This window comes from Camarhynchus parvulus, chromosome 3 (genome assembly GCF_901933205.1).
Source record: "Camarhynchus parvulus chromosome 3, STF_HiC, whole genome shotgun sequence".
Taxonomy (NCBI): domain Eukaryota; kingdom Metazoa; phylum Chordata; class Aves; order Passeriformes; family Thraupidae; genus Camarhynchus; species Camarhynchus parvulus.
The window spans coordinates 112800160-112825585 of NC_044573.1; the positions used below are offsets into that span (position 1 = coordinate 112800160).

Here is a 25426-nt window from a genome sequence, read left to right on the forward strand (position 1 = left end):
ACGGCCGCGCGCCCAAGGAGCGGCTGGACGCGCCCGCCCCGCAGGCGACACGGCCCCCTCGGACCCGCAGAAGAAACGCGGCAGGAGGAAACGCCTGGAGGGCAGCGAGAAAGGTGAGAGCACAGCCCTGGGGGCTCCCCAGGGACCCCAGAGACCCCCCGGGACCCCCGGCCCTCAGAGAACCCCAGAGACCCCAGCCACGCAGAGACCCCCCAGGGACCCCCCAGGGACACCTGGCCCCACAGAGACCCCCAGTCCCACAGGGAGCCCCAGGCTGGGACCCCCAGCCCCTCAGGCCCCAGCGCCGAGAGACCCCTGGCCTCAGGGACCCCAGCCCCTCAGGCTCCCCAGCCCCCAGAGACCCCCTGCTCTAGGGACCCCCCAGCCCTGGGGATCCCTGGTCCCCAGAGACCCCCAGCCCCCTCAGGGAATCCCCAGTCCCCAGGACCCCCAGCCCTTCAGGGATCCCAGCCCCAGAGGCCCCCCCAGCCCCCAGAGACCCCCAGCCCTTCAGGGACCCCAGCCCCTCAGGCTCCCCCCCCAGCCCCCAGAGACCCCTGGCCCTTCAGGGACCCCCAGCCCCTCAGGCACCCCCAGCCCCCAGAGACCCCCTGCTCTCAGGGACCCCTGGCCCCACAGAGACCCCCAGCCCCCAGAGACCCCCTGCTCTCAGGGACCCCTGGCCCCACAGAGACCCCCAGCCCCCAGAGACCCCCTGCTCTCAGGGACCCCCCAGCCCCTCAGGGATCCATGGTCCCCCAGAGACCCCCAGCCCCTCAGGAATCCCCAGTCCCCGAAGAACCCCCAGCCCTTCAGAGACCCCCATCCCTTCAGGGATCCCAGGGACCTCCAGAGACCCCCAGCCCTAAGGGACCCCCGGCCTCTCAGGTACCACCAGCCCCCCAGGGATCCCCAGCCCCCCAGGGATCACCTGCAGGGAGGGCTCTCAGGTGAGCCCCGGTGTGTGTGACACCCCGCAGGAAGGGCTCTCAGGTGAGCCCCGGGACAGGAGCAGAGGCCATGGCACAGGCTGGAGCCCAGGTGGTCCCTCTGGACCCCGGGACAGCCTTCTCAGCATTGCCAGCTCTGGCACTGGGGCCTTCCTGACTGCAATCATCACAGACTGACAGGCCATGCTGAGCCAGGGAGGGTCCGGATGGACAGGGAGCTGGGATGGAGCTGGGACAGGCTGGGATGGAAGTGGAAAAGGCTGGGATGGAGCTGGGACAGGCAGGGATGGAGCTGGAAAAGGCTGGGATGGAGCTGGGACAGGCAGGGATGGAGCTGGGACAGGCAGGGATGGAGCTGGAAAAGGCTGGGATGGAGCTGGGCAGGGATGGAGCTGGAAAGGCGGGATGGAGCTGGGAGGCAGGGATGGAGTGGGAAGGCAGGGATGGAGCTGGAAAAGGCTGGGATGGAGCTGGGACAGGCAGGGATGGAGCTGGGACAGGCAGGGATGGAGCTGGAAAAGGCTGGGATGGAGCTGGGACAGGCAGGGATGGAGCTGGGACAGGCAGGGATGGAGCTGGGACAGGCAGGGATGGAGCTGGAAAAGGCTGGGATGGAGCTGGAAAAGGCTGGGATGGAGCTGGGACAGGCAGGGATGGAAGTGGAAAAGGCTGGGATGGAAGTGGAAGACGCAGGGGTAGCTGGGGCAGGCTGGGATGCAGCTGGAAGAGGCTAGGATGGCTGGGACAGGCAAGGATAGAGCAAGAAGAGGCTGAGATGCAGCTGGCGGAGGCAGGGCCAGAGCTGGCAGAGGCAGGGATGGCTGCAACAGGCAGGGATGGCCGGGGCAGGCAGGGATGGCCGGAGGCAGGGATGGCTGGAACAGGCAGGGATGGCTGGAACAGGCAGGGATGGCTGGAACAGGCAGGGATATCTGGAACAGGCAGGGATGCAGCTGGAGCAGGCAGGGATGGCTGGAACAGGCAGGGATGGCTGGAACAGGCAGGGATATCTGGGGCAGGCCGGGATGGCTGAAACAGGCAGGGATGCAGCTGGAACAGGCAGGGATATCTGGGGAAGGCAGGGATGCAGCTGGAACAGGCAGGGATGGCCGGGACAGGCAGGGATGCAGCTGGAACAGGCAGGGATATCTGGGGAGGGCAGGGATGCAGCTGGAACAGGCAGAGATGGCCGGGGCAGGCAGGGATGGCTGGAACAGGCAGGGATATCTGGGGAAGGCAGGGATATCTGGAACAGGCAGGGATATCTGGGGAAGGCAGGGATGCAGCTGGAACAGGCAGGGATATCTGGGGAAGGCAGGGATGCAGCTGGAACAGGCAGGGATGGCCGGGACAGGCAGGGATGCAGCTGGAACAGGCAGGGATATCTGGGGCAGGCAGGGATGCAGCTGGAACAGGCAGGGCCGGGCGCAGCCGCCGATGCTGCATCGTGGCCGCACGCTGCAGATGCTGCGCGTCCCGAGCCGGCCGCCCGGCAGCCTGCAGTGGCCCGCCGCAGGTGTCCGTGGCCCGAGGGTCGGTGTGAGAGCCAGCCCGTGGGGCGTGCAGGCTGGGAGCGAGCTCCATCCCTCCCTCCATCCCTCCCTCCATCCCTCCATCCATCCCTCCATCCATCCATCCATCCATCCATCCATCCATCCATCCATCCATCCATCCATCCATCCATCCATCCATCCATCCATCCCTACCTCCCAGCAGGCTGCAGTGTCCAAGTGATCCTGTGGCCCCAGGGCAGCTGTGAGTGAGCTGTGAGGCTGCTGGGAGTGAGCTCCATCCCTCCCCCCATCCATCCCTCACTCAATCCATCCATCCATCCATCCATCCATCCATCCATCATCCATCCATCCATCCATCCATCCATCCATCCCTGTGCCACCCCAGGGTCTGTGCCAGCTGCCGGGCACCATCCCAGTGTCACACTGTGCCACCCCAGGCTGCAGGGCACCATCCCAGTGTCACACAGGGTCTGTGCCAGCTGCAGGGCACCATCCCGGTGTCACACTGTGCCACCCCAGGCTGCAGGGCACCATCCTGGTGTCACACTGTGCTGCCCCAGTGCCCGTGCCAGCCCGTGGGGTGCCAGCAGTGGGTGTGAGCGCCCCTCTCCCCGCCGCCCCCCGGCGGTTCTCAGCCCCCGGAACCCTCGGCGTTTATTTTTAGCCGCTTTCCTGGCAGCGCTCTCTCTCTCTCGGCAGAGCTGCGGCGCGGATGTGCCGAGCACAGGAAGCAGCAGCGGGGCTGCGCCGCTTCCCCTGCCCGCGGGGGGGGTCCCTGCCCCGGACCCCCAAACCCGCCGGGGCTGCAGCGGCGCCCGCCCGGCCTGGGGGGCTCTGGGGGGGCTCTGGGGGGGCTCTGGACAGGGTTGGGGGGGCCCCTCTCCCCCCTGGAGCTCTGGGTGGAGGTCCCATCACCCTGTGTGGGTCCCGGGGTCCCATCACCCTGTGTGGGTCCCAGGGGTCCCATCACCCTGTGTGGGTCCCGGGGGTCCCATCACCCTGTGTGGGTCCCCGGGGGTCCCATCACCCTGTGTGGGTCCTGGGGGTTCCATCTCCCTGTGTAGGTCCCGGGGGTCCCATCGCCCTGTGTGGGTCCCGGGGGTCCCATCACCCTGTGTGGGTCCCAGGGGGGTCCCATCACCCTGTGTGGGTCCCAGGGGGTCCCATCGCCCTGTGTGGGTCCCGGGGGTCCCATCACCCTGTGTGGGTCCCGGGGGTCCCAGCCCCGCACTGACGCTGGCGGTCGCTCTCTGTTCCGTGTGCAGGCAAGGACGAGAAGGAGGAAAACAACAACTTCGACAGCCTGAAAATGGAGGCAAGTACGGCCTGGGGCTGCACCCTGCGAGGCTGGGCCCAGGAGATGGGCACAGCACATCCCACATGGGCACAGCCCCACAGGCACCCCAGGAGCTGGGCACAGCCCCACAGGCACCCCAGGGATGGACACAGCCCCACAGCCCAGCAGGCAGTGTGGTGCTCCTCATGCCCACGGGCACCATCTCCCCCTGCTCCCTCAGCCCCAGGCAGATCCGCGCCTGCATGGTGCCAGTGGTGCCCACCAAGGTGCAGCTGTGATGCCATGGCCTCCAGGCCATGTGCTGTGCCCCCTGTGCCATGTCCCCTGTGCTGTGCCCTGTGCTGTGCCCTGTGCCATGTCCCCTGCGCTGTGCCCCCTGTGCTGTGCCCTGTGCCATGTCCCCTGTGCTGTGCCCCCTGTGCTGTGCCCCCTGTGCTGTCCCATGTGCCATGTCCCCTGTGCTGTGCCCCATGTGCTGTGCCCCCTGTGCCATGTCCCCTGTGCTGTGTCCTGTGCTGTGCCCTGTGCTGTCCCCTGTACTGTGTCCCCTGTGCTGTGTCCTGTGCTGTGCCCTGTGCCATGTCCCCTGTGCTGTGCCCCCTGTGCTGTGCCCCCTGTGCTGCCCCCTGTGCCATGTCCCCTGTGCTGTGCCCTGTGCTGTCCCCTGTGCTGTGCCCCCTGTGCTGTGCCCTGTGCCATGTCCCCTGTGCTGTCCCCTGTGCTGTGCCCCCTGTGCTGTGCCCTGTGCCATGTCCCCTGTGCTGTGTCCCCTGTGCTGTGTCCTGTGCCGTGCCCTGTGCTGTGCCCCCTGTGCTGTGCCCTGTGCTGTGCCCCCTGTGCCATGTCCCCTGTGCTGTGTCCCCTGTGCTGTGTCCTGTGCCGTGCCCTGTGCTGTGCCCCCTGTGCTGTGCCCTGTGCCATGTCCCCTGTGCTGTCCCCTGTGCTGTGCCCCTGTGCTGTGCCCCCTGTGCTGTGCCCTGTGCTGTGCCCCCTGTGCTGTGCCCCCTGTGCTGTGCCCCCTGTGCTGTGCCCAAGCACAGCCCATGCCAGGCCCTGCCAGTGCCCTCACCCCTATCTCTGCACTGCCAGTGCCCTCACCTCTCTCTCTCTCTCCCTGGCAGTGCCCTGGCAGTGCCCTCACCCCCCTCTCTCCCGCAGGGCTCTCGGGGGCGGCTCCGGGGCGGGCTGGGCTGGGAGTCGAGCCTGCGGCAGCGGCCGATGCAGCGGCACACCTTCCAGGCAGGGGACCCCTACTACATCAGCAAGAGGAAACGTGACGAGTGGCTGGCACGCTGGAAGAGGGAGGTGAGCGCTGGCACCGCCGGGGTGGGCACCGCGGGGTCACCGAGCCCCGAGGGTCCCATGGCACCAGCAGGGTGGGCACACGGGGCCACCGAGCCCTGAGAGTCCCACGGCGTCGGTGGCACAGAGCCAGGGCCAGGACTGGGGACAGTGGCACAGAGCCAGATCTAGGACTGGCCGGGCACACAGGGGATGGTGGCACAGGGCACACAGGGCTCGAACGGGCACACAGGGCAGGCCGGTGTGGCCGTGCCCTGGGGCAGGTGGAAAGGGTGCTCCGTGCTGCCAATGGTGTCACTGCCCCACTGGCACCGGGGCCCTGGGCCCCTGGCCCTGTTCCTCGCCCCTGTGCCCCTGGGGCCCCCCAGCCGCCGGCAGCCGGGGCAGCGCCCATCCTTCTCCTGGGGCGCCCCCCGTTCCTCCTGTGGGATGTGCCCCCGTTCCTGCCCGCGGGATGTACCCCCATTCCTGCCCCCCCGGGATGTGCCCCCGTTCCTGCCCGTTTCCCGGGGAACCGGCGTGTGCCACAGCCGGGATCGTGGCAGGAGCCTGGCACAGGCATGGCACAGCCATGGTGCTGGCAGCTGCTCATGGGCAGCAGGGACAGGGCTCTGTGTGTGCCCCAGGGTCCCCATCATACCCCTCACCCCGTTCTCAGCATCGTCCCCACTGCCAGCGGGGCTCCCTGGCATTGTGTCCCCTTGTGCCACCTCCTGGGCACCATTCGTAGCCCTGCTGCCGAGCACCCTCCTGCTGGCACCCACAGGGACGGTGGCACAGCCAGGGCATCCCAGTGGGCATGGCCAGGCCATGCCATGGGGCACAGGGCATGGCTGACATGGCCGTGGTGTCCCCATGGGACACAGGGCACAGCTGACATGGCCACAGCGTCCCCACAGGGCACAGCTGGTACACTCACAGTGTCCCCATGGGACACAGGGCACAGCTGGTACACTCACAATGTCCCACAGGGCACAGGGCATGGCTGGCACAGCCATGGTGTCCCCATGGGACACAGGGCACAGCTGGTACACTCACAGTGTCCCACAGGGCACAGGGCATGGCTGGCACAGCCATGGTGTCCCACAGGTCACAGGGTGTGCCCCCTTCCCTCCTCCTGGAGGGGTCCCAGGCACAGCCCCCTGCCCTGCCCCATCCCTGGGCACTGTCAGCTCCTCTCCATGGGGCCCCCAAACCCCGAGGGCCTCCAGAGCTGTCACTGGTCACTCCTGGGCCCTGATTTTGGGGAGCAGAGCTGGCTGCTGGCCCTGGGGTCATTCACAGCCGCTGGGGTCACCCCCTCTGTGCCACCCACCGCCCATGTCCCACTTTGGGGACAGTCCCCACTGTCTGTCTCAGCTGGGGTCACCAACCCCGCTCCACCGTGGGCACAGGGACAACCCAGCCCCCTCCAGCTTGGCCTCCTCTTCCTCAGGCCTCAGCCCCGGGGGGTGCAGCTGGCATGGGGAGGGGGGGGGGGGGGGGGGGGGGGGGGGGGGGGGGGGGGGGGGGGGGGGGGGGGGGGGGGGGGGGGGGGGGGGGGGGGGGGGGGGGGGGGGGGGGGGGGGGGGGGGGGGGGGGGGTGGGGGGGGGGGGGGGGGGGGGGGGGGGCGGGGGGGGGGGGGGAGGAGGACAGGGACACCCAGGGGCAGTGCAGGGACAGGGACACGGGGACAGGGACACCCAGGGTCAGTGCAGGGACACAGACACCTGGGGACAGGGACACCCAGGGCAGGTGCCGTCCCTCTCATGTCCACGCTGGGACCCCTCAGGCTGGGACCCCCCCACCCCGTGCCAGCTGTGGAGATGGGGACAGAGGTGGGACCGTGGGTTGGGATGAAGGGGATGGGGCAAGGGATGAAGGAGGGGATGGGATGGGATGGGATGGGATGGAATGGAATGGAATGGAATGGAATGGAATGGAATGGAATGGAATGGAATGGAATGGAGGTGGAATGGAGAGGGATGGGGCAGGGGATGGAGGATGGGGGTGGGATGGAGATGGGGCAGAGGGTGAGGATGGGGCAAGGGACGGGGGTAACAATGCAGGTGGAATGAGATGAAGATGAGGGTGGGAGTGAGGCAAGGACAGGGACTGGGGATGGGGCAGGGACTGGGGATGGGGATGGGGATGGGGGATATGCAGGGGAATGGGGTGACGATGGGGGTGGAATAAAGGATGGGGATGGGGGGTGGGGGATGAGGAAGGGGGGGGATGGGGTGGGGATGGGGCAGGGGATGGGGATGGGGATGGGGATGGGGATGGGGATGGCGTGATAATGCAGGTGGAATGAAGATGGAGCTGAGGGTGGGGGTGAGGCAAGGACAGGGATGGGGGTGGGATGGAGATGGGGCAGAGGATGGGGCAGGGACTGGGGGTGGATGGAATGGGGATGGGGCTGGGGTGATAATGCAGGTGGAATGAAGATGGAGCTGAGGGTGAGGGTGAGGCAAGGACAGGGATGGGGGATGGGGATGGGGATGGGGATGGGGATGGGGATGGGGATGGGGTGACAATGCAGGTGGAATAAAGATGAGGATGAGGGTGGGGGTGAGGCAAGGACAGCGATTGGGGATGGATCTGAGGATGAGGATGGGGGTGGGGATGGACAGGGCTGCCAGCGCTGCCGGTGGCCCCAGGGCAGAGATCAGAGATCGCTTGGGACAATTGTCCAGCGGGGATATCCAGACGATGTCCCTTAACGACCGGCGATGGGACATTTCCTGTCCCCCCGGGCGGAGCGGGGCCCCGGTGGGACCGGCACCGAGCGGGGACACGGGGTCCTGCTGTGACCGTGCCCCGGGACGCTCCGGGTGTCACCCACATACCCCGTGTGCTTCGGGCCAGGGCCACTCGTGTCCCCAGACATGCCGGGTCCCCAAAGCCCGAGCAGGGGTGGCAGGGCAGGGGTCCCCGGGGTGGCACCACCCCCCTTGGCACACAGAGGGGTCCCTGAGGCACCCCGGGGGCACCGGGGCTGGCAGGGCCTGTCCTGGGCTGCAGGGACCCGAGCGAGTCCCGTCCGTACCGGGCTGAACCGGGACAGCGGGGCAGTGCCAGTCCCGTGCCAGTGACTGCACTGGGCTGAACTGGGCTGAACTGGGCTGAACTGGGCACTGTGACCAGTGACTGTACTGGGCTGAACTGGGCTGAACTGGGCAGTATGACCACAGACTGTACTGGGCTGAACTGGGCTGAACTGGGCGAACTGGGAGTGCAGTGTCTGCCGGCGAACGGGCAGAGTGACCAGTGTCCGTATGGGCTGAACGGGCTGAACTGGGCAGTAGACCAGTGACTGTCCATGCCCAGGCAGTGCCCGGTGTCCATGCCAGGCCAAAGCGGGCAGTGTGACCGGTGTCCATGCCAGGCCGAACCGGGCAGTGTGACCGGTGTCCATGCCGGGCCGAACCGGGCAGTGCCCGGTGCCCATCCCAGGCAGTGCCCGGTGTCCATCCCAGGCAGTGCCCGGTGCCCATCCAGGCAGTGCCCGGTGTCCATCCCAGGCCGAACCGGGCAGTGTGACCGGTGCCCATCCCAGGCAGTGCCCGGTGTCCATGCCGGACCGAACCGGGCAGGGTGCCCGGTGTCCATCGTGGCGGGCCCGGCCGGTGCAGCCAGACCGGTGCCCCCCCCAGTCCCCAACCGGTGCCGCTGGTGCGGGGGGCGGGGGCGGCTCCCGCCGTGCGGGGCGAGGCCCCCGGGGCGCCGCCGCCCCCGCCCCGTCCCGCGCTCCGCACAAAGGCCGGGGGGCCGCGGCCCCGGGACAAAAGGCGGCGGGAGCGGCCCCGCGGCGTGCGGCGCAGCCAGCCCGGAGCGGAGCGCGGCCCGTGAGTACCGGGAGGGACGGGCCGGCACCGGGGCACCGGCGGGACAGCGGGGCCGGGGCGAGTGGCACCGCCACGGGGACTGGGGTCACACCGGGAGGACAGCGGGACCGGGACCGGGACCGGAGCGCTCGGGGCCGTTCGGCTCCGTTCGGTTCCGTTCGCTTCCGTGCCGGGACTCCGCTGGGCTTCGTTCGGTTCTGCTCGGGACCGCTCGGTTCTGCTCGGGACCGCTCGGATCCGTCCCGTAGGCCGCTCGGCTGTCTCCGTTCTTCTCGGCTCCGCTCGGTTCGTTCCCGAACCTTTCGGTTCTGCCCGGTCCCTTCGGTTTCGCTCGGTTCCCTTCGGGTCCGGCCCGAGCGCCGTTCGGGTGTCTCCGGCTCCTCTCGGTCACTGCGGTTCCGCTCGGCGCTTTTCGGTTCCGCTCGGTTCCGCTCGGGCCCCTTCGGTTCCCCTTCGGTCCCGGTCCGGCCCGTGCCCCCCGCGCGCCCCCCGCCCCAGCGCAGCCAACCAGCCGGGCCGGGAGGCACCACGTGACCCGGAGCCCAGACAAAGGGCCGCCGGGCTGACCCGCACCGGCCCGGCCGGCTCCGCGCGTTCCGGCTCCGCGCGTTCCGCCCCGGCCCGGGCCCGGCCGGTCCCGCGGGTACGTGAGCGGCACCGGCAGCACCGCGGGCCGGGCCGCACGGGGACATCCCGCCGGGGCCGGGGGGCTCGAGTGGGGGCTCCCGGAGAGGGTAACATAGACCGGGATGCGCTGCGAGGGTGCCGGGATAAGAACAGAGAGTACCGGGATGGGCCCAGCGGTACCGGGATGGGCCCAGCGGTACCGGGATAAGAACAGAGGGTACCGGGATGGGCCCAGCGGTACCGGGATGGGCCCAGCGGTACCGGGATAAGCATAGAGGGTACCGGGATGGGCTCGGGGGGTCGCAGGATAAGCATAGAGGGTACCGGGATGCGTGTGGGGGTCACGGGAGAAGCACAGAGGGTACCGGGATGGGCTCGGGGGTACCGGGATGGGCACCAAGGGTACCGGGATGGGCACGGGGCTCCCGGGGTAAGCACCGAGGGTACCGGGATGAGTGCAGGGGTCCTGGCATGGGCCCCGGGGTAAGTTCCGGGGGTCAGCGGGGGAAACTGAGGCACGGGCGCTAGCTGCCAGCCCCGCGGCGTGCTCCCCGGGCCCTGTGTCCCCGCCGTGCGTGCCCCCGCGCCGCGTGCCGCGTCGCGTGCCCATGCCCGGTGCCGCGTGCCGCGCCATGCCCCCGTGCGTGCCGTGCCGTGCCATGCCCCGGTGCCGCGTGCCGTGCCATGCCATGCCCCCCGTGCCGTGCTGTGCCGTGCCCATGCCATGCCCCCCGCTGTGCCGTGCTGTGCCGTGTGCCCGTGCCGTGCCATGCCCCGTGCCATGCCGTGCCGTGCCGTGTTCCCCAGGCCGAGAAGAAGGCCAAGGTGATCGCCGTGATGAACGTGGTGGAGGAGCCGGGCGCGGGCCGCAGGCGCAGAAGGAGGAGGAGGCCAGCCCCCGCCCGGGCCGCAGCAGCCCACCGACCCCGCCTCGCCCAGCGTGGCCACCACGCCCGAGCCCGCCGTGGCCGAGGCCGGCGACAAGAACGCCTCCAAGTCGGCCGACGACGAGCCCGAGTACGAGGTGAGGGCCGGGCCGGGCCCCGGGGACACCACTGAGCCATAGGGGGACACTGCCAAGCCATGAGGGGACACTGCCCAGCCATGGGGGGACACTGCCAGGGCAGCAGGGACTCTGCCGAGCCATAGAGTGACACTGCCGAGCCATGGGGGGGACACTGCCGAGCCGTGGAGTGACACCATTGAGCCATGGGGGGACACTGCCCAGCCATGGGGGGTGGGGGGGAGGGAGAGGGCAGGGTGGAGGAGGGGGACTGGGTGTGGGACACTGCGAGGGTGGGGAATTCTTGCTCAGGAGGACACCGCCCAGCCACATCCCGGGTCACGGGCTCCACCTGGGGCAGCAGCAGCTCCCTCTCCACCCTGCCAGGACCCGGCCCTGCCTCCCCTGCTGCCCCACCTGGAGGCACGGGCCGGGCTGGGTGGCACCGTGCTGACCCCGCCCTGTCCCCTGTCCCCTGTTGCCGCAGGACGGGCGCGGGTTCGGCATCGGCGAGCTGGTGTGGGGCAAGCTGAGGGGCTTCTCCTGGTGGCCCGGGCGCATCGTGTCCTGGTGGATGACCGGCCGCTCCCGCGCCGCCGAGGGCACCCGCTGGGTCATGTGGTTCGGGGACGGCAAGTTCTCCGTGGTAAGTGACACCCTCGGGGGCAGGGGACACCCTGGGGGGGTAGGTGACACTCTGGAGTGGTAAGTGACACCCCTCGGGGTCAGTGGCACCCTTGAGGGGTAAGTGGCACCCTGGGGTGATAAGTGACACCCCAGGGGGTTAAGTGACACCCCAGGGAGGTAGGTGACACCCCAGATGTGTAAGTGGCACCCCTCGGAGGTAAGTGACAGTCTGGGGTGGTAGGTGACACCCCTCGGGGGTAGGTGGCACCCCAGGGGGGGTAGGTGACACCCTGGGTGGTAAGTGGCACCCCTCAGGGGTAAGTGACACCCCTCAGGGGTAAGTGTCACCCCTGGGTGGCAGCGGGTGACAGCGGTGTCCCCACGTGTGTCCCCAGGTGTGCGTGGAGAAGCTGCTGCCCCTGAGCTCCTTCGCCAGCGCCTTCCACCAGGCCACCTACAACAAGCAGCCCATGTACCGCAAGGCCATCTACGAGGTGCTGCAGGTGAGGGGACACTGCCGAGCCATGGGGGACACTGCTGAGCCATGGGGGACAGTGCCGAGCCATGGGGTGACACTGCCGAGCCATGGGGGACAGTGCCGAGCCATGGGGACACTGCCGAGCCATGGGGTGACACTGCCGAGCCATGGGGGGACACTGCCGAGCCATGGGGACACTGCCGAGCCATGGGGGACACTGCTGAGCCATGGGGGGACACTGCCGAGCCATGGGGGACACTGCTGAGCCATGGGGGGACACTGCCGAGCCATGGGGTACACTGCCGAGCCATGGGGGACAGTGCCGAGCCATGGGGGTGACACTGCCGAGCCATGGGGTGACACTGCCGAGCCATGGGGGGACAGTGCCGAGCCATGGGGTGACACTGCCGAGCCATGGGGTGACACTGCCGAGCCATGGGGGACACTGCCGAGCCATGGGGGGACACTGCCGAGCCATGGGATGACACTGCTGAGGCCAGGGGACAGTGCCGAGCCATGGGGTGACACTGCCGAGCCATGGGGTGACACTGCCGAGCCATGGGATGACACTGCTGAGGCCAGGGGACACTGCCGAGCCATGGGGTGACACTGCCGAGCCATGGGGGGACACTGCCGAGCCATGGGGAGACACTGCTGAGGCCGGGGGACAGTGCCGAGCCATGGGGTGACACTGCCGAGCCATGGGGGGACACTGCTGAGCCATGGGGACACTGCTGAGCCCTGGGGTGACACTGCCGAGCCATGGGGGGACACTGCCGAGCCATGGGGGACACTGCTGAGCCATGGGGACACTGCCGAGCCATGGGGGACACTGCTGAGCCATGGGGACACTGCCGAGCCATGGGGTGACACTGCTGAGGCCAGGGGACACTGCTGAGCCATGGGGACACTGCCGAGCCATGGGGGACAGTGCCGAGCTGGGGAGGACACTGCCAAGGCAGCAGGGACACTGCTGAGCCCGGGAGGTGACACTGCCCAGCCATGGGGACATCCCGGGTCACGGGCTCCACCTGGGGCAGCAGCAGCTCCCTCTCCACCCTGCCAGGACCCGGCCCTGCCTCCCCTCCTGCCCCACCTGGAGGTCTCTCAGAAGGCACAGGGGGTGCGGTGGGGAACCCCCAAAGGACACGTGTGCTCCCTAAGGGGGCTTTGGGGTGTCTGGGATCAGCTGTCCCACACTGGGGGCACCCTGGCTTTGGGGATCCTGTGCGAGAGCAGCCTCGGGGACCCCGGGGACAGGCTGGTGACACCTGCACACCCCCAGGTGGCCAGCAGCCGGGCCGGGAAGATCTTCCCAGCCTGCCCCGAGAACGACGAGAGCGACACGTCCAAGGTGGTGGAGATCCAGAACAAGCAGATGATCGAGTGGGCCCTGGGCGGCTTCCAGCCCTCGGGGCCCAAGGGGCTGGAGCCCCCCGAAGGTCAGCGGGGACTGGGGACATGCCCAGGGTGTCACCGGGGTGGTGGCATGGGCCTGGCCGGGGGGCACACCCTGGTGATGTGACCCGATGTGGGGACAGGACTGGGGACACACCCAGGCTGTCACCGGGGTGGTGGCATGGGCCTGGCCGGGGGGTGCCAGGGGGCACACCCTGCTGGTGTGACCCGATGGGGGGACACCCCTGATGGCCCCGCTGGTGACCCACAGAGGAGAGGAACCCCTACAAAGAAGTTTACACGGAGATGTGGGTGGAGCCCGAAGCAGCCGCCTACGCGCCGCCCCCGCCCGCCAAAAAACCCCGCAAAAGCACAACCCAGGAGAAGCCCAAGGTCAAGGAGATCATCGACGAGCGCACCCGAGGTACCCCCGTGCCCGCCCTCCTCTCTGGGGGCCGCTCACTGCGGGGTTTGTGGGGCACGGCAGCTGCTCCCCCTTGTCCCCGGGGGGGTCCCTCCCTTGGCCCCCCGGCTGGGGCAGCCCCCTGACTGCTCCCTGTGCCCCCAGAGCGGCTGGTGTACGAGGTGCGGCAGAAGTGCAGGAACATCGAGGGTGAGTGCGGGGCTGGGCATGGCCTGCACCCGGGGATGGGCTGGGGGGCTGTCCCTGCCTGCCTGGGGATGGGCTGCGGGGCTGTCCTTTCCTCTCTGGGCTGGGGGAGGCTCTGTCCCTGTCTGCCTGGGCATGGCCTACACCCGGGGATGGGCTGGGGGGCTGTCCTTTCCTCTCTGGGCTGGGGGGGGCTCTGTCCTTTCCTCTCTGGGCTGGGGGGGCTGTCCCTGCCTGCCTGGGCTGGGGGGGCTCGGTCCCTGCCTGCCTGGGCACCTCAGGGCACGGGGGGCACCCAGGGCTGTGGGACAGCTCAGGGGAGGAAGGCCAGGCTTGTCCCACCCCTCAGCCTGGCAGGGACCCCCAGGACGCTGCCCGGGGCTGTTGGGGTCTGGGGTGGGGCTGGAGGGCACTGGGGGTCCTGCCTGCTGCTGCCAGGGCTGGTCCCCAGCTCTCCTGTGACCCCAGCATGGGGTGAGCGTGTCCTGGGGACTGCAGGACAGGGCTCGGGGTGTCCCCACCATGCCAGGGTGGGGTGCCAGGGTGATGGCTCAGGGTATCCCCATGCCAATGTGGGGTGCCAGGGTGATGGCTCAGGGTGTCCCCACACTGGTGTGGGGTGCCAGGGCGGTAGGTCAGGGTGTCCCCATGCCAGTGTGGGGTGCCAGAGTGATCAGTCAGGCTGTCCCCACACTGGTGTGGGGTGCCAGGGCGATGTCTCCCCTTCTCCCCCAGACATCTGCATCTCCTGTGGGAGCCTCAACGTGACCCTGGAGCACCCTCTGTTCATCGGGGGGATGTGCCAAAACTGCAAGGTATGGGGTGGGGCACGGCCTGGGGGGCTCACAGGGTGTGCCCCACCCTGAGGTGGGGTCCCCAGTGTCCCCAGGCCCGCGGTGACACCCCGGCTGTCCCCAGAACTGCTTCCTGGAGTGTGCGTACCAGTACGACGACGACGGCTACCAGTCCTACTGCACCATCTGCTGCGGTGGCCGTGAGGTCCTCATGTGTGGCAACAACAACTGCTGCAGGTGCCTGGGGGTGCCAGGGGCTTGGGGTGCCAGGGGCTGGGCTGGAACCAGGCAGCTCCCACTGGGGCCCCACTCCTGTCTGCCATGGGGCTGGGCAGGTTTGGTGTTGCCACATTCCTGCCACGTGCCTTTGGTGATGCCAGTCCTGGTGTGGCACTGGGGGGTTTTGGTGGTGTCCCAAAACCTGAGAAGGCTTGGTGGTGCCACAGTCTTGGCATAGGAGTTCAGCCAGTCCTGGTTTGGGCTGGGATGTTTTGGCAGTGCTGTGATCTGTGGCACAGGAGCAGGCAGGTGTGGTGGTGCCAGGGAGGTCCTGGTGGTGCCAGGGAGGTCCTGGTGGTGCTACTGTCCCCTTGGACTTCAGGCTTTGATGTCCCAGTCTGGGTAGGGTGTGGTGATGCCACCATCCCACCATGGTCAGTGATGCCAGTCCTGTGGGAGGTTCTGGTGATGCCAAGTCCTGGCATGGAAATTCGGTGATGTCATTCAGGAAATGTGTGGAAATTCAGTGATGTCATTCAGGAAATTTGTGGAAATTCAGTGGTGTCATTAAGGAAATGTGTGGGAATTCAGTGATGTCATTAAGGAAATTTGTGGAAATTCAGTGGTGTCATTAAGGAAATGTGTGGGAATTCAGTGATGTCATTAAGGAAATTTGTGGAAATTCGATGATGTCATTAAGGAAATGTGTGGGAATTCGATGATGTCATTCAGGAAATGTGTGGGAATTCGGTGATGTCATTCAGGAAATGTGTGGAAATTCAGTGATGTCATTCAGGAAATGTCCCAGTCTGAGCCTTCTGAGCCTCCTGGGCTGTCACACTGCCAGTGCCAGGGACTGTCCTGCTGTGGCCAGAGCCCTGGGCTGCAGATGGCCCAGCTGGGCTCCCCATGGCCCCACACCCTGTTTCCCCCCTGGCTCCAGCCCAGCTTGCCAATGACAGTCTGAGATGTCTCCTTCAGCAAAGCCATTTATTCGTGGCACAGAAATGCAAACACAGCTGAGCTGGTGCCTCCAAGGAGGGATCCCCACTAAAGAACCCCCGGGTTTTGTCCCCTCAGTGTCCCCTCTACAAGTCTCACTGTTCCCCCAGACTCCTCAGCTCCTGTGCATCCACCTGGCTGCCAGGCAGCTCTTTATCTCCTTTGTTGTGTTATCTGGACTCCTGCTGGGTCTCTGTGTCCATTCACCTGCCTGGGTCACCCTTCCTCATCCTCTCTGCTATTCCAAAGCTCAGCAGCTCAAGCTGGGGCTCCACCCAGAGCTCGACCTCTGCAGCCCAATCTGCATTTCAGACCCATACCTGACCAGATTTATTCACCTCAGCACCAAATCTGGGATATTTTGTGGTAGGCATTACAAAATATCCTAATATCCAGTCCTCATGTGGAGCTAGAGAGGTTCTGGTAGTGCCACAGACCTGGCATGGAAGTCGGGGGCTGCCAGTCCTGCTGTGGGGCTTGGCAATGTTCTGGTGATGCCACAGCCCCAGCATGGGCAGTTCTGGTGCTGCTTCAGTGCTGGGGTAGGATTTCAGTGGTGCCAGTCCTGGTTTGGGGCTGGGAGGATTTCTGATGTCCCAGTGCAAGAATGGAAAGATTTTCATGGTGCCAATGTGATGCCAGTTAATGATGCCAGTCCTGCTTTGGGATGTTTTAATGATGCCACAGTCCTGCCATGGGGTTCTTGGTGGTGCCAGCTCTGGTTTGGGGCTGAGGTTTTTGGTGATGCCACAGTCCTGCCGTGGGGTTCTTGGTGGTGCCAGGTCTGGTTTGGGGCTCAGGTTTTTGGTGATGCCACAGTCCTGCCGTGGGGTTTTGGGTGATGTCAGTCCAGCTGTGGGGCTTTGGAGATTTTGGCAGGGATGAGATCCTGCAAGGCTGGGGAAGGTTCTGGCAAGGCTCCAGTGCTGCTGTGGAGCTCAGGAGTTCCTCTGATGGCCCAGGTCTGCTATGGGACAGGCTTTTGGTGATGCCACAGTCCTGCCATGGGATTTGGGTGATGCCAGGTCTGGTTTGGGGCTGGGGAGGTTCTGGTGATGCCACAGTCCTGCCATGGGATTTGGGTGATGCCAGGTCTGGTTTGGGGCTGGGGAGGTTCTGGTGATGCCACAGTCCTGCCATGGGGTTCTGGGTGATGCCAGCTCTGGTTTGGGGCTGGGCCAAGCTGTGGCAGTGCCCAGTCCCAGCGTGGAGCTGGCTCTCAGAGCAGGGGTGGCAGTGGGCAGGTCTGCGGGACCCCAGCGGCGATGGCCCAGTCCTGCCGTGGCGCTGCCCACATCCTGGCGGTGCCCGCGCTGGCAGGGGCCCCGTGCCGACCCCGGGTGCCCCCTGTGCCAGGTGCTTCTGCGTGGAGTGCGTGGACCTGCTGGTGGGCCCGGGGGCGGCGCAGGCGGCCATCAAGGAGGACCCCTGGAACTGCTACATGTGCGGCCACAAGGGCGTCTACGGGCTGCTGCGGCGGCGCGAGGACTGGCCCTCGCGGCTGCAGATGTTCTTCGCCAACAACCACGACCAGGAGTTTGTGAGTGCCCCCTCCAGTGACCCCCAGCCCTGCCCTGCTGACCCCCCAGCCTCTCCCCTCCCTGCTGACCCCATCTCCTGCCCCACTGACTCCCCAAGCCCCTCCCCACCCTGCTGATGCCCCTGCCCCACTGACCCCCAAGCCCTGCCCCACTGACCCCCAAGCCCTGCCTCTGACCCCCTGCCCTGGCTGCAGGACCCCCCCAAGGTGTACCCGCCGGTGCCTGCTGAGAAGAGGAAGCCCATCCGGGTGCTCTCGCTCTTCGATGGCATCGCCACAGGTGGGTGGGGGTCCCTGCCCCGTGCCCCTTGCAGGGCCCCCCCAGGGCTTGGGGGGGGTTGGATTGCTGGGCTGAGAGGAGCTGGGGGTCTCAGGCCACGGGGTGTGGGCAGGTCTGTGGGTGTTCCCATGGACAGGTCTGTGGGTGTTCCTGTGGGTGTTCCTATGGACAGGTCTGTGGGTGTTCCCATGGACAGGTCTGTGGGTGTTCCTGGGGACAGGTCTGTGGGTGTTCCCATGGACAGGTCTGTGGGTGTTCCCATGGACAGATCTGTGGGTGTTCCCATGGACAGGTCTGTGGGTGTTCCTGTGGGTGTTCCTATGGACAGATCTGTGGGTGTTCCCATGGACAGGTCTGTGGGTGTTCCTGTGGACAGGTCTGTGGGTGTTCCTGTGGGTGTTCCCATGGACAGGTCTGTGGGTGTTCCTGTGGGTGTTCCTATGGACAGGTCTGTGGGTGTTCCTGTGGGTGTTCCCATGGACAGGTCTGTGGGTGTTCCTGTGGGTGTTCCTATGGACAGATCTGTGGGTGTTCCTGTGGGTGTTCCTGTGGGTGTTCCCATGGACAGGTCTGTGGGTGTTCCTGTGGGTGTTCCTATGGACAGATCTGTGGGTGTTCCTGTGGGTGTTCCTGTGGGTGTTCCCATGGACAGGTCCGTGTGTGTTCCCATGGACAGGTCTGTGGGTGTTCCCATGGACAAGTCTGTGGGTGATCCCATGGACAGGTCTGTGGGTGATCCCATGGACAGGTCTGTGGGTGTTCCCTGGACAGGTCTGTGGGTGTTCCTGTGGGTGTTCATGGGGGACAGGTCTGTGGGTGTTCATGGGGACAGGTCTGTGGGTGTTCCCGTTGGTGTTCATGGGGACAGGTCTGTGAGTGTTCCTGTGGGCACCCCAAGGGTCACACGCCGGAGGGGAGAGCAGGAATGGGTCAGCCCTGCGGGGTGGGACAGCTGGGGACGGGGCTGTGGACCCTTTAACCGTGCATGGCCCACTCCCCATGGCTCCCCACAGGGCTGCTGGTGCTGAAGGACCTGGGCATCCAGGTGGACAGGTACATTGCCTCCGAGGTGTGCGAGGACTCCATCACCGTGGGCATGGTGAGGCACCAGGGCAAGATCATGTACGTCGGGGACGTCCGCAACGTCACCCAGAAACACGTAGGTGCCATCCTGACCCCTCCCTGCCAGCACCAGGACCCCCCCAGGGCACTGGGGCGGCCCTCGGGCCCAGGGTGGGTGTCAGGGTGTCCTGAGCGGGACCCCATGGTCCTGGTGGGTCCCTTCCCGCTGGGGAGCTCGGCCACTAGAGCTGCTCTGTGAGGGCCCCAGGAAGGAGGAATGGTGAGAACTCCGTCTTATCAGAAGGCTAATTAATTACTTCATTCCACTATATTATTCTGTACACCTAAACCTGAACCTGCCAAGCACTCAGCCCTGCTCACACTGCTCTGAATCTCGTGACTGTGCCTCAACAGTCCCAACACACACACACACACACACACACACACACACACACACACACACACACACACACGCCTGGCTCTGAGAGGCCAAGGAAACAAAACCCCATCACTGTGGGTAAACAATCTCCACATTGCATTCTACTTTGGCACAAACACAGGCACAGCAAATGGTAAGAATTGTGTTTTCTTTCTCTTAGGTTCAGACAATGTGAATCCCAGCAATATTCTCGGGAAGAACTGTGCCTTGCTTTTCTCTGTGAAGAGAAACGTGGGGCTCCAGGCCACCATCGTGGCTGTGGCAGCACCTGGCTCACCTGGGCTCTCCTTTGTCTCCCTCTTGCAGATACAGGAGTGGGGCCCCTTTGATCTGGTCATTGGGGGCAGCCCCTGCAACGACCTGTCCATCGTCAACCCGGCCAGGAAGGGTCTCTACGGTACGGTAGGAGAGGGCTGGGGCTCCTCCGGGGTGGGGCTGGCCTCCCGGGGCTCACAGAGACCCCCAGCCCTTAGCCCAGCCCCTCCTCTGTCCCCGCAGAGGGCACCGGGCGCCTCTTCTTCGAGTTCTACCGCCTGCTGCACGAAGCCCGGCCCAAGGAGGGCGACGACCGGCCCTTCTTCTGGCTCTTCGAGAACGTGGTGGCCATGGGAGTGAGTGACAAGAGGGACATCTCGCGCTTCCTGGAGGTCAGTGCCCGCCTGGGGCCGCCCCCCGCAGCCCTGGGGACACCCAGCTCCCACCCCCACAGCGTCTTGGTCTGCAAAGACAGGAGTCTGCTAAGGAAGGCAGGAGGATGTGAACCCTCCCCACCCCTCCCAATTGCTATAGATTTTAAATTAAGGGGCTCCCAGGCAAAAAATACGGGAGCAGGAAATAACAGTTCTTTAATAGAGAAGAAATAAAAATCTTCCTGTTTCTGGCATGTGACCGTGTTCACAGGGGTTTTCAGATGAGGGAAGAGACGAGGATGTTGACTCCATATTTCAGAAGGCTTGATTTATTATTTTATGATATATATATTACATTAAAACTATACTAAAAGTATAGAAGAAAAAGTTCTTATCAGAAGGCTGGCTAAGAATGGAAAAGAATGAATAACAAAGGTTTGTGGCTCGGACAGAGAGAGCCAGCTGTGCCGTGATTGGCCATTAATTACAAACAACCTCATGAGACCAATCACAGATTCACTGTTGCATTCCACAGCAGCAGATAATCATAATTTACATTTTGTCCTTGAGGCTTCACAGCTTCTCAGGAAGAAAAAGTCCCAAGAAAAGGATTTTCATAAAAAGATGTCTGCGACGCTGGCACCCATTTGTTGTCTTTTCCCTTTCGGGATGCCAGCAAGATTGTGTCACAAATGCTGCAGAAAGCATCACATGGAAAGAAACCAGAGTTCCTCTTTTGTTACACACACCTATGTCAACAGCCACTGTTGTAACACATCCAAATTAAGAACCTGTAGGCAAAACGGAGAAAATTATTGGATTACAAGAAACTTGGGAAAAAGTGGTAATAGATTTGGAATTGAATGTCCAAAAGGAGGGAGATGGATTTGTTTTACATTTAATCTTAAAGATACAGTTCAGGATTCGGTAAAAAACCAAAAAAAACAAATAGTAATCAAAAAGGTAAAACCATTTGCACAGCAATCTAACTCTGTATTGACCCCCAATTAAAGGATAAAATAAACAATGCAGTACACTAGAACAGCACCGACAGAGTCAGAACCCAACCTGGCACCCTGTGGGTCAGGGTGTGGGTGGCAGTCCCATTGGAATTGTGGCTGCAGCCCTCCTGCAGTGTCAGGGGTGGTTCTGTTGGAGCAGGGATCCTGTAGAGAAGGATGTGTTCTTCCTCTGAAGATCCCGTGGAGGAAGAGGCAGCTGCTGTTCCTCTGGGGAATCCCGTGGAGAAAAGCCGGGCTGGTGTTCCAGAATCTCAGAGTATATCTGGGTAGCAATGCTTGGCTCCTCCCTCTGGGCGGAGCATCTCACAACGGGATGCTGTAGTTCTTATCAGTCATGCGCTGATATTCAATAGTCTGTTATCAGCAGAGGTCCCAGGGAGGAGTGATTGTGGTCACTGAGAGAGAGAGATATGGCAAACTGCCCACTTGGCAAAGATAATCTGTGATGCAGATGGAAATAGAAAACATCCTGCATTGCAATGTGGAACACACAGCTGCCCAGCCCCACTGGCCCTAACCCCAGGGGCAGGTCTGACCCTTCTCCCTCCCTCCCTCCCTCCCTCAGTCCAATCCCGTCATGATCGATGCCAAAGAAGTGTCTGCAGCACACCGGGCACGCTACTTCTGGGGGAACCTGCCCGGCATGAACAGGTGAGCAGGCAGAGCTGAGCCCCTGGCTGGCCCTGGGAGGGTGGGCTGCACTCCTGGGCAGCTCTGGGAGGGTGGGCTGCACTTGGGCCCTGCCCAGCTCTGGGAGGGTGGGCTGCACTCCTGGGCCCTCCCTCAGCTCTGGGAGGGTGGGCTGCACTCCTGGGCCCTCCCTCAGCTCAGCTGTGCCTCTGGGGGTCCCCTGAGCCTGGTCAGGGCTGGGCAAGAGCAGGAGTCTGACAAAGAGGTGCTGGCACACCCTAGAAACCTGTGGTGGCTCCCCCATAGGGGTGGCTGGTCCTGTCCCAGAGGGGTGGCACTCCGCTGTCCTTTGTGTCCCTCTTGGCTGTTGGCTGTAGTGGCCACAGGTGGGCTCCCACAGGAATTGCTTCGTGCCCATTATCTGCCACACACCCTAAAACAGCCATGGCCACCTTGTGACCCCCACAAACCCCAGCTGGAGACCTGCCCTGTGCCCACAGCATGGGGACACAGTGCTGGCACCCCCTGCCCACCATCTCTGTCCCCCAGGCCGCTCGCATCCACCGTCAATGATAAGCTGGAGCTGCAGGAGTGCCTGGAGCACGGCAGGATAGCAAAGGTCAGCCCGGGCTGGGGGCGAGGGGGGCCTCAGGGGGCAGGGTGGGGGTCCCAGTGCTCTCAGCAGCAGTGCCAGGCTCTCTGGGGTGCAGGGTGGGGGTCCCAGTGCTCTCAGCAGCAGTGCCAGGCTCTCTGGGGTGCAGGGTGGGGGTCCCAGTGCTCTCAGCAGCAGTGCCAGGCTCTCTGGGGTGCAGGGTGGGGGTCCCAGTGCTCTCAGCAGCAGTGCCAGGCTCTCTGGGGTGCAGGGGGTCCCAGTGCTGTCAGCAGCAGTGCCAGGCTCTCTGGGGCGCAGGGTGGGGATCCCAGTGCTGTCAGCAGCAGTGCCAGGCTCTCTGGGGTGCAGGGTGGGGATCCCAGTGCTGTCAGCAGCAGTGCCAGGCTCTCTGGGGTGCAGGGTTGGGGTCCCAGTGCTGTCAGCAGCAGCTGCCAGGCTCTCTGGGGGCGGCGTGGCGCCCATCCGTGCTGTCAGCAGCAGTGCCAGGCTCTGGGCGGTGCAGGGTGGGGATCCCAGTGCTGTCAGCAGCAGTGCCAGGCTCTCTGGGGTGCAGGGTGGGGGTCCCAGTGCTCTCAGCAGCAGTGCCAGGCTCTCTGGGGTGCAGGGTGGGGGTCCCAGTGCTCTCAGCAGCAGTGCCAGGCTCTCTGGGGTGCAGGGTGGGTGTTCCAGGAGGGATCAGTGGGGCTCCCAGGGTGGGATTTGCTCCATCCCAGCCCAGCCTGACCAGCCCGTGCCTCTTGCAGTTCAGCAAAGTGCGAACCATCACCACCCGCTCCAACTCCATCAAGCAGGGCAAGGACCAGCACTTCCCCGTGTTCATGAACGAGAAGGAGGACATCCTGTGGTGCACGGAGATGGAGAGGTAGGGGACAAGAACATCCTGTGGTGCACGGAGATGGAGAGGTAGGGGACAAGGAAGGAGAACATCCTGTGGTGCACGGAGATGCAGAGGTAGGGGACAAGGAAGGAGAACATCCTGTGGTGCATGGAGATGCAGAGGTAGGGGACAAGGAAGGAGAACATCCTGTGGTGCATGGAGATGCAGAGGTAGGGGACAAGGAGAACATCCTGTGGTGCACGGAGATGCAGAGGTAGGGGACAAGGAAGGAGAACATCCTGTGGTGCATGGAGATGCAGAGGTAGGGGACAAGGAAGGAGAACATCCTGTGGTGCATGGAGATGCAGAGGTAGGGGACAAGGAAGGAGGACATCCTGTGGTGCACGGAGATGGAGAGGTAGGGCTGGGTCCTGCCCATGCCACAGCCCAGCCCTGATCTAATGACACCTTCTGCTGGGTTCAGGGTGTCCCCAGCAGGCTGCAGGGGTCCCAGATAGTGCAGTCCTGTTTGGGACAGACTGTCCGAGCTCCCAAGCAGTTCTCAGCCACAGGCAACCTTAGCTAGCTTAAGTGATATCAGCTCTTTAGTGATTATCAGCTCATTGTGATTTCAGCCCTTCAGCTTGCTAGGTGCCCAGGCAGGCAGACACAGAGAGAGAGAGGAGAAGGCTTTGTGGGGTTCCACGGGAGAATTTCCACAAAATTCTTTATTGAATTATTGATTCAATAAAGAATCAATCTTTATTGATTCTTCTGTGAAGGTTCCCAGTGACAGCTCTTCTGCCCGAGCTGGGCAAAACCAGCTCTTTATGTAGGGTACATGGGTATCACAAATTGTCCAATAGCGAGGGTCAAAGGAAAGTGACCTGTAGGGTTACAGAGAGATAAACAAGGGTCAAAGGGGAAAGGGACGTGTGGGTTGCTTTTTAAAAAAATAAACGTGGGGGTTTAGGGTAAGGGTTAATGGAAAGTGACCTAGGGGGTTACAGAGAGATAAACGAGGGTTAAAGGAAAGTGACCTGTAGGGTTACAGAGAGATAAACAAGGGTCAAAGGAAAGTGCCTAGGTTCAGGAATACAGGGTTAATGGAAAGTGACCTAAGGGTTACAGGAGTACGGTTGAAGTGATGTAGGGTTACAGAGATAGTAAAGTAGAGGTTACAGAGAATATATATAGTATACAAGTTAAAGGAAAGTGACCTAGAGGGTTACAGAGACATAAGCAAGGGTCCAAAGGTGGAACAGGGGCTTCTAGCCCATTCACCATGACTTGGCATCCCTATCCTGGGCTGCTGAAGGCCACGGAGGCGTTGCAGGACCCGTGCCTGCCACGCTGACCGCTCCCCTGTCCCCTGTGTCCCGCAGGGTGTTTGGCTTCCCCGTGCACTACACGGACGTGTCCAACATGAGCCGCCTGGCCCGGCAGAGACTGCTCGGCAGGTCCTGGAGCGTGCCGGTGATCCGCCACCTCTTCGCGCCCCTGAAGGAATACTTTGCCTGCGTCTAGAGATGGGCAGGGACTGGCCACACTCACGGAGCGAGTCGGTAACAAACACATCCACGCCAAGAGAAGTGAACACACGGAATGAGAGAAGAGTCAGCACCCAGAAGAGAGACGGGATTTCGCAGCCCGACGGGAACCCAGCACACGTCTCCCCGAGCGAAAGGGGTCGGTGTCCTCTCCGGAATTTCCCAGGATCAGCTTTAGCTATTTAAAAACAAACAAAAACCACAAGAAGCAAACAAAAAAAAAAACGAAGACGACGAAAGCAAACAAATGATGACGAAACGGAAGAAAAAAAAAAGAAGAAAAGAAACCAAAACCTTTTTTTTTTTTTTGGGTAACCTTTTAATTTTCCGCTCTTTTCTGGCTGGGTTTTCCTGTCGGTTTGGTTTCCACTTCTCGGAGCAGCGGGCGAGACGAGACGCCAGCGCCGCTCTCGGAGAGGGGGAAACGGCAGCGGGAAAGCCCAGCGGGGAGGGAGGCGGAGGAGGCAAAGGAGACCCTGCTCTGCTCCGAGACCCGCTCCGAGTCCGCTCCGAGACCGCTCCGCTCCGTCCGCGCCAGCAGTGCCCGGCCGGCCCGGCCCCGGCCCCGGCGGCTGAGCCTCGCTCTGTTCCACCAGCACCGCTCTCCGGTGACATGGAGCCAACCCGGCAGGGAGGCCGGGAACACACACACCACACACACACCTTTTCTACAGTATTTTGGGTGCCTACCACACGGGAAACCTTGAAGAGAGCAGATCCTAGAAGCCGCTGTTACCTCTTGTTTACAGTTTATATATATATGATAGATATGAGATATAGATATATATATATATAAAAGGTACTGTTACTACTGTACAACCTGACTTCATAATGGTGCTTTACACAGCGGGGTGAGTCGAGACATCAGCTTCCACGTTGCCTTACGTGCCGGGCCTTTCCGAGCGAGCGGCAGGGCCGGGGCGGCCGGGCGGAAGCGTCTCCATCCCGAGTCATGCAATAACCTTTTTCTGTCCCGAACGGAAGCGCCTCGGCGGTGCCCCCCTGCCCCGCCGGCGCCACCCCACAGCGTACTGGTGCTCTTCTGCGTACGTGGTGTCCGCCAGGGCCCGTGCCGGCCGTGCCCCGCTGCTGCCCGGGGTGGCACGGGGCACGGCGCCGCGCACGGGCTCCGGCCGAGGCGGCGGCGGGGACGCCGGCGGGGCAGGGGGACGCAGCGGCGCCCGTGCCGGAGCGC

General features: G+C 64.0%; 1 protein-coding gene across 1 annotated transcript; it reads left to right on the top strand.

The window, feature by feature from the left end:
- Positions 1-49: 49 nt before the first annotated feature.
- DNMT3A (DNA methyltransferase 3 alpha) lies at positions 50-24456 on the top strand. The gene is given in 22 exon segments (XM_030945248.1): positions 50-113; positions 3730-3779; positions 4920-5066; positions 10326-10383; positions 10386-10414; positions 10417-10542; positions 11009-11167; positions 11544-11651; positions 12912-13068; positions 13296-13448; positions 13593-13637; positions 14370-14449; positions 14553-14665; positions 17006-17189; positions 17385-17469; positions 18483-18628; positions 19277-19367; positions 19469-19617; positions 21187-21272; positions 21801-21870; positions 22608-22726; positions 24067-24456. Coding segments are annotated over 21 exon segments (2253 nt in total). The 5' UTR covers positions 50-113; positions 3730-3773; the 3' UTR covers positions 24209-24456.
- The last annotated feature ends 970 nt before the right edge of the window (positions 24457-25426 follow it).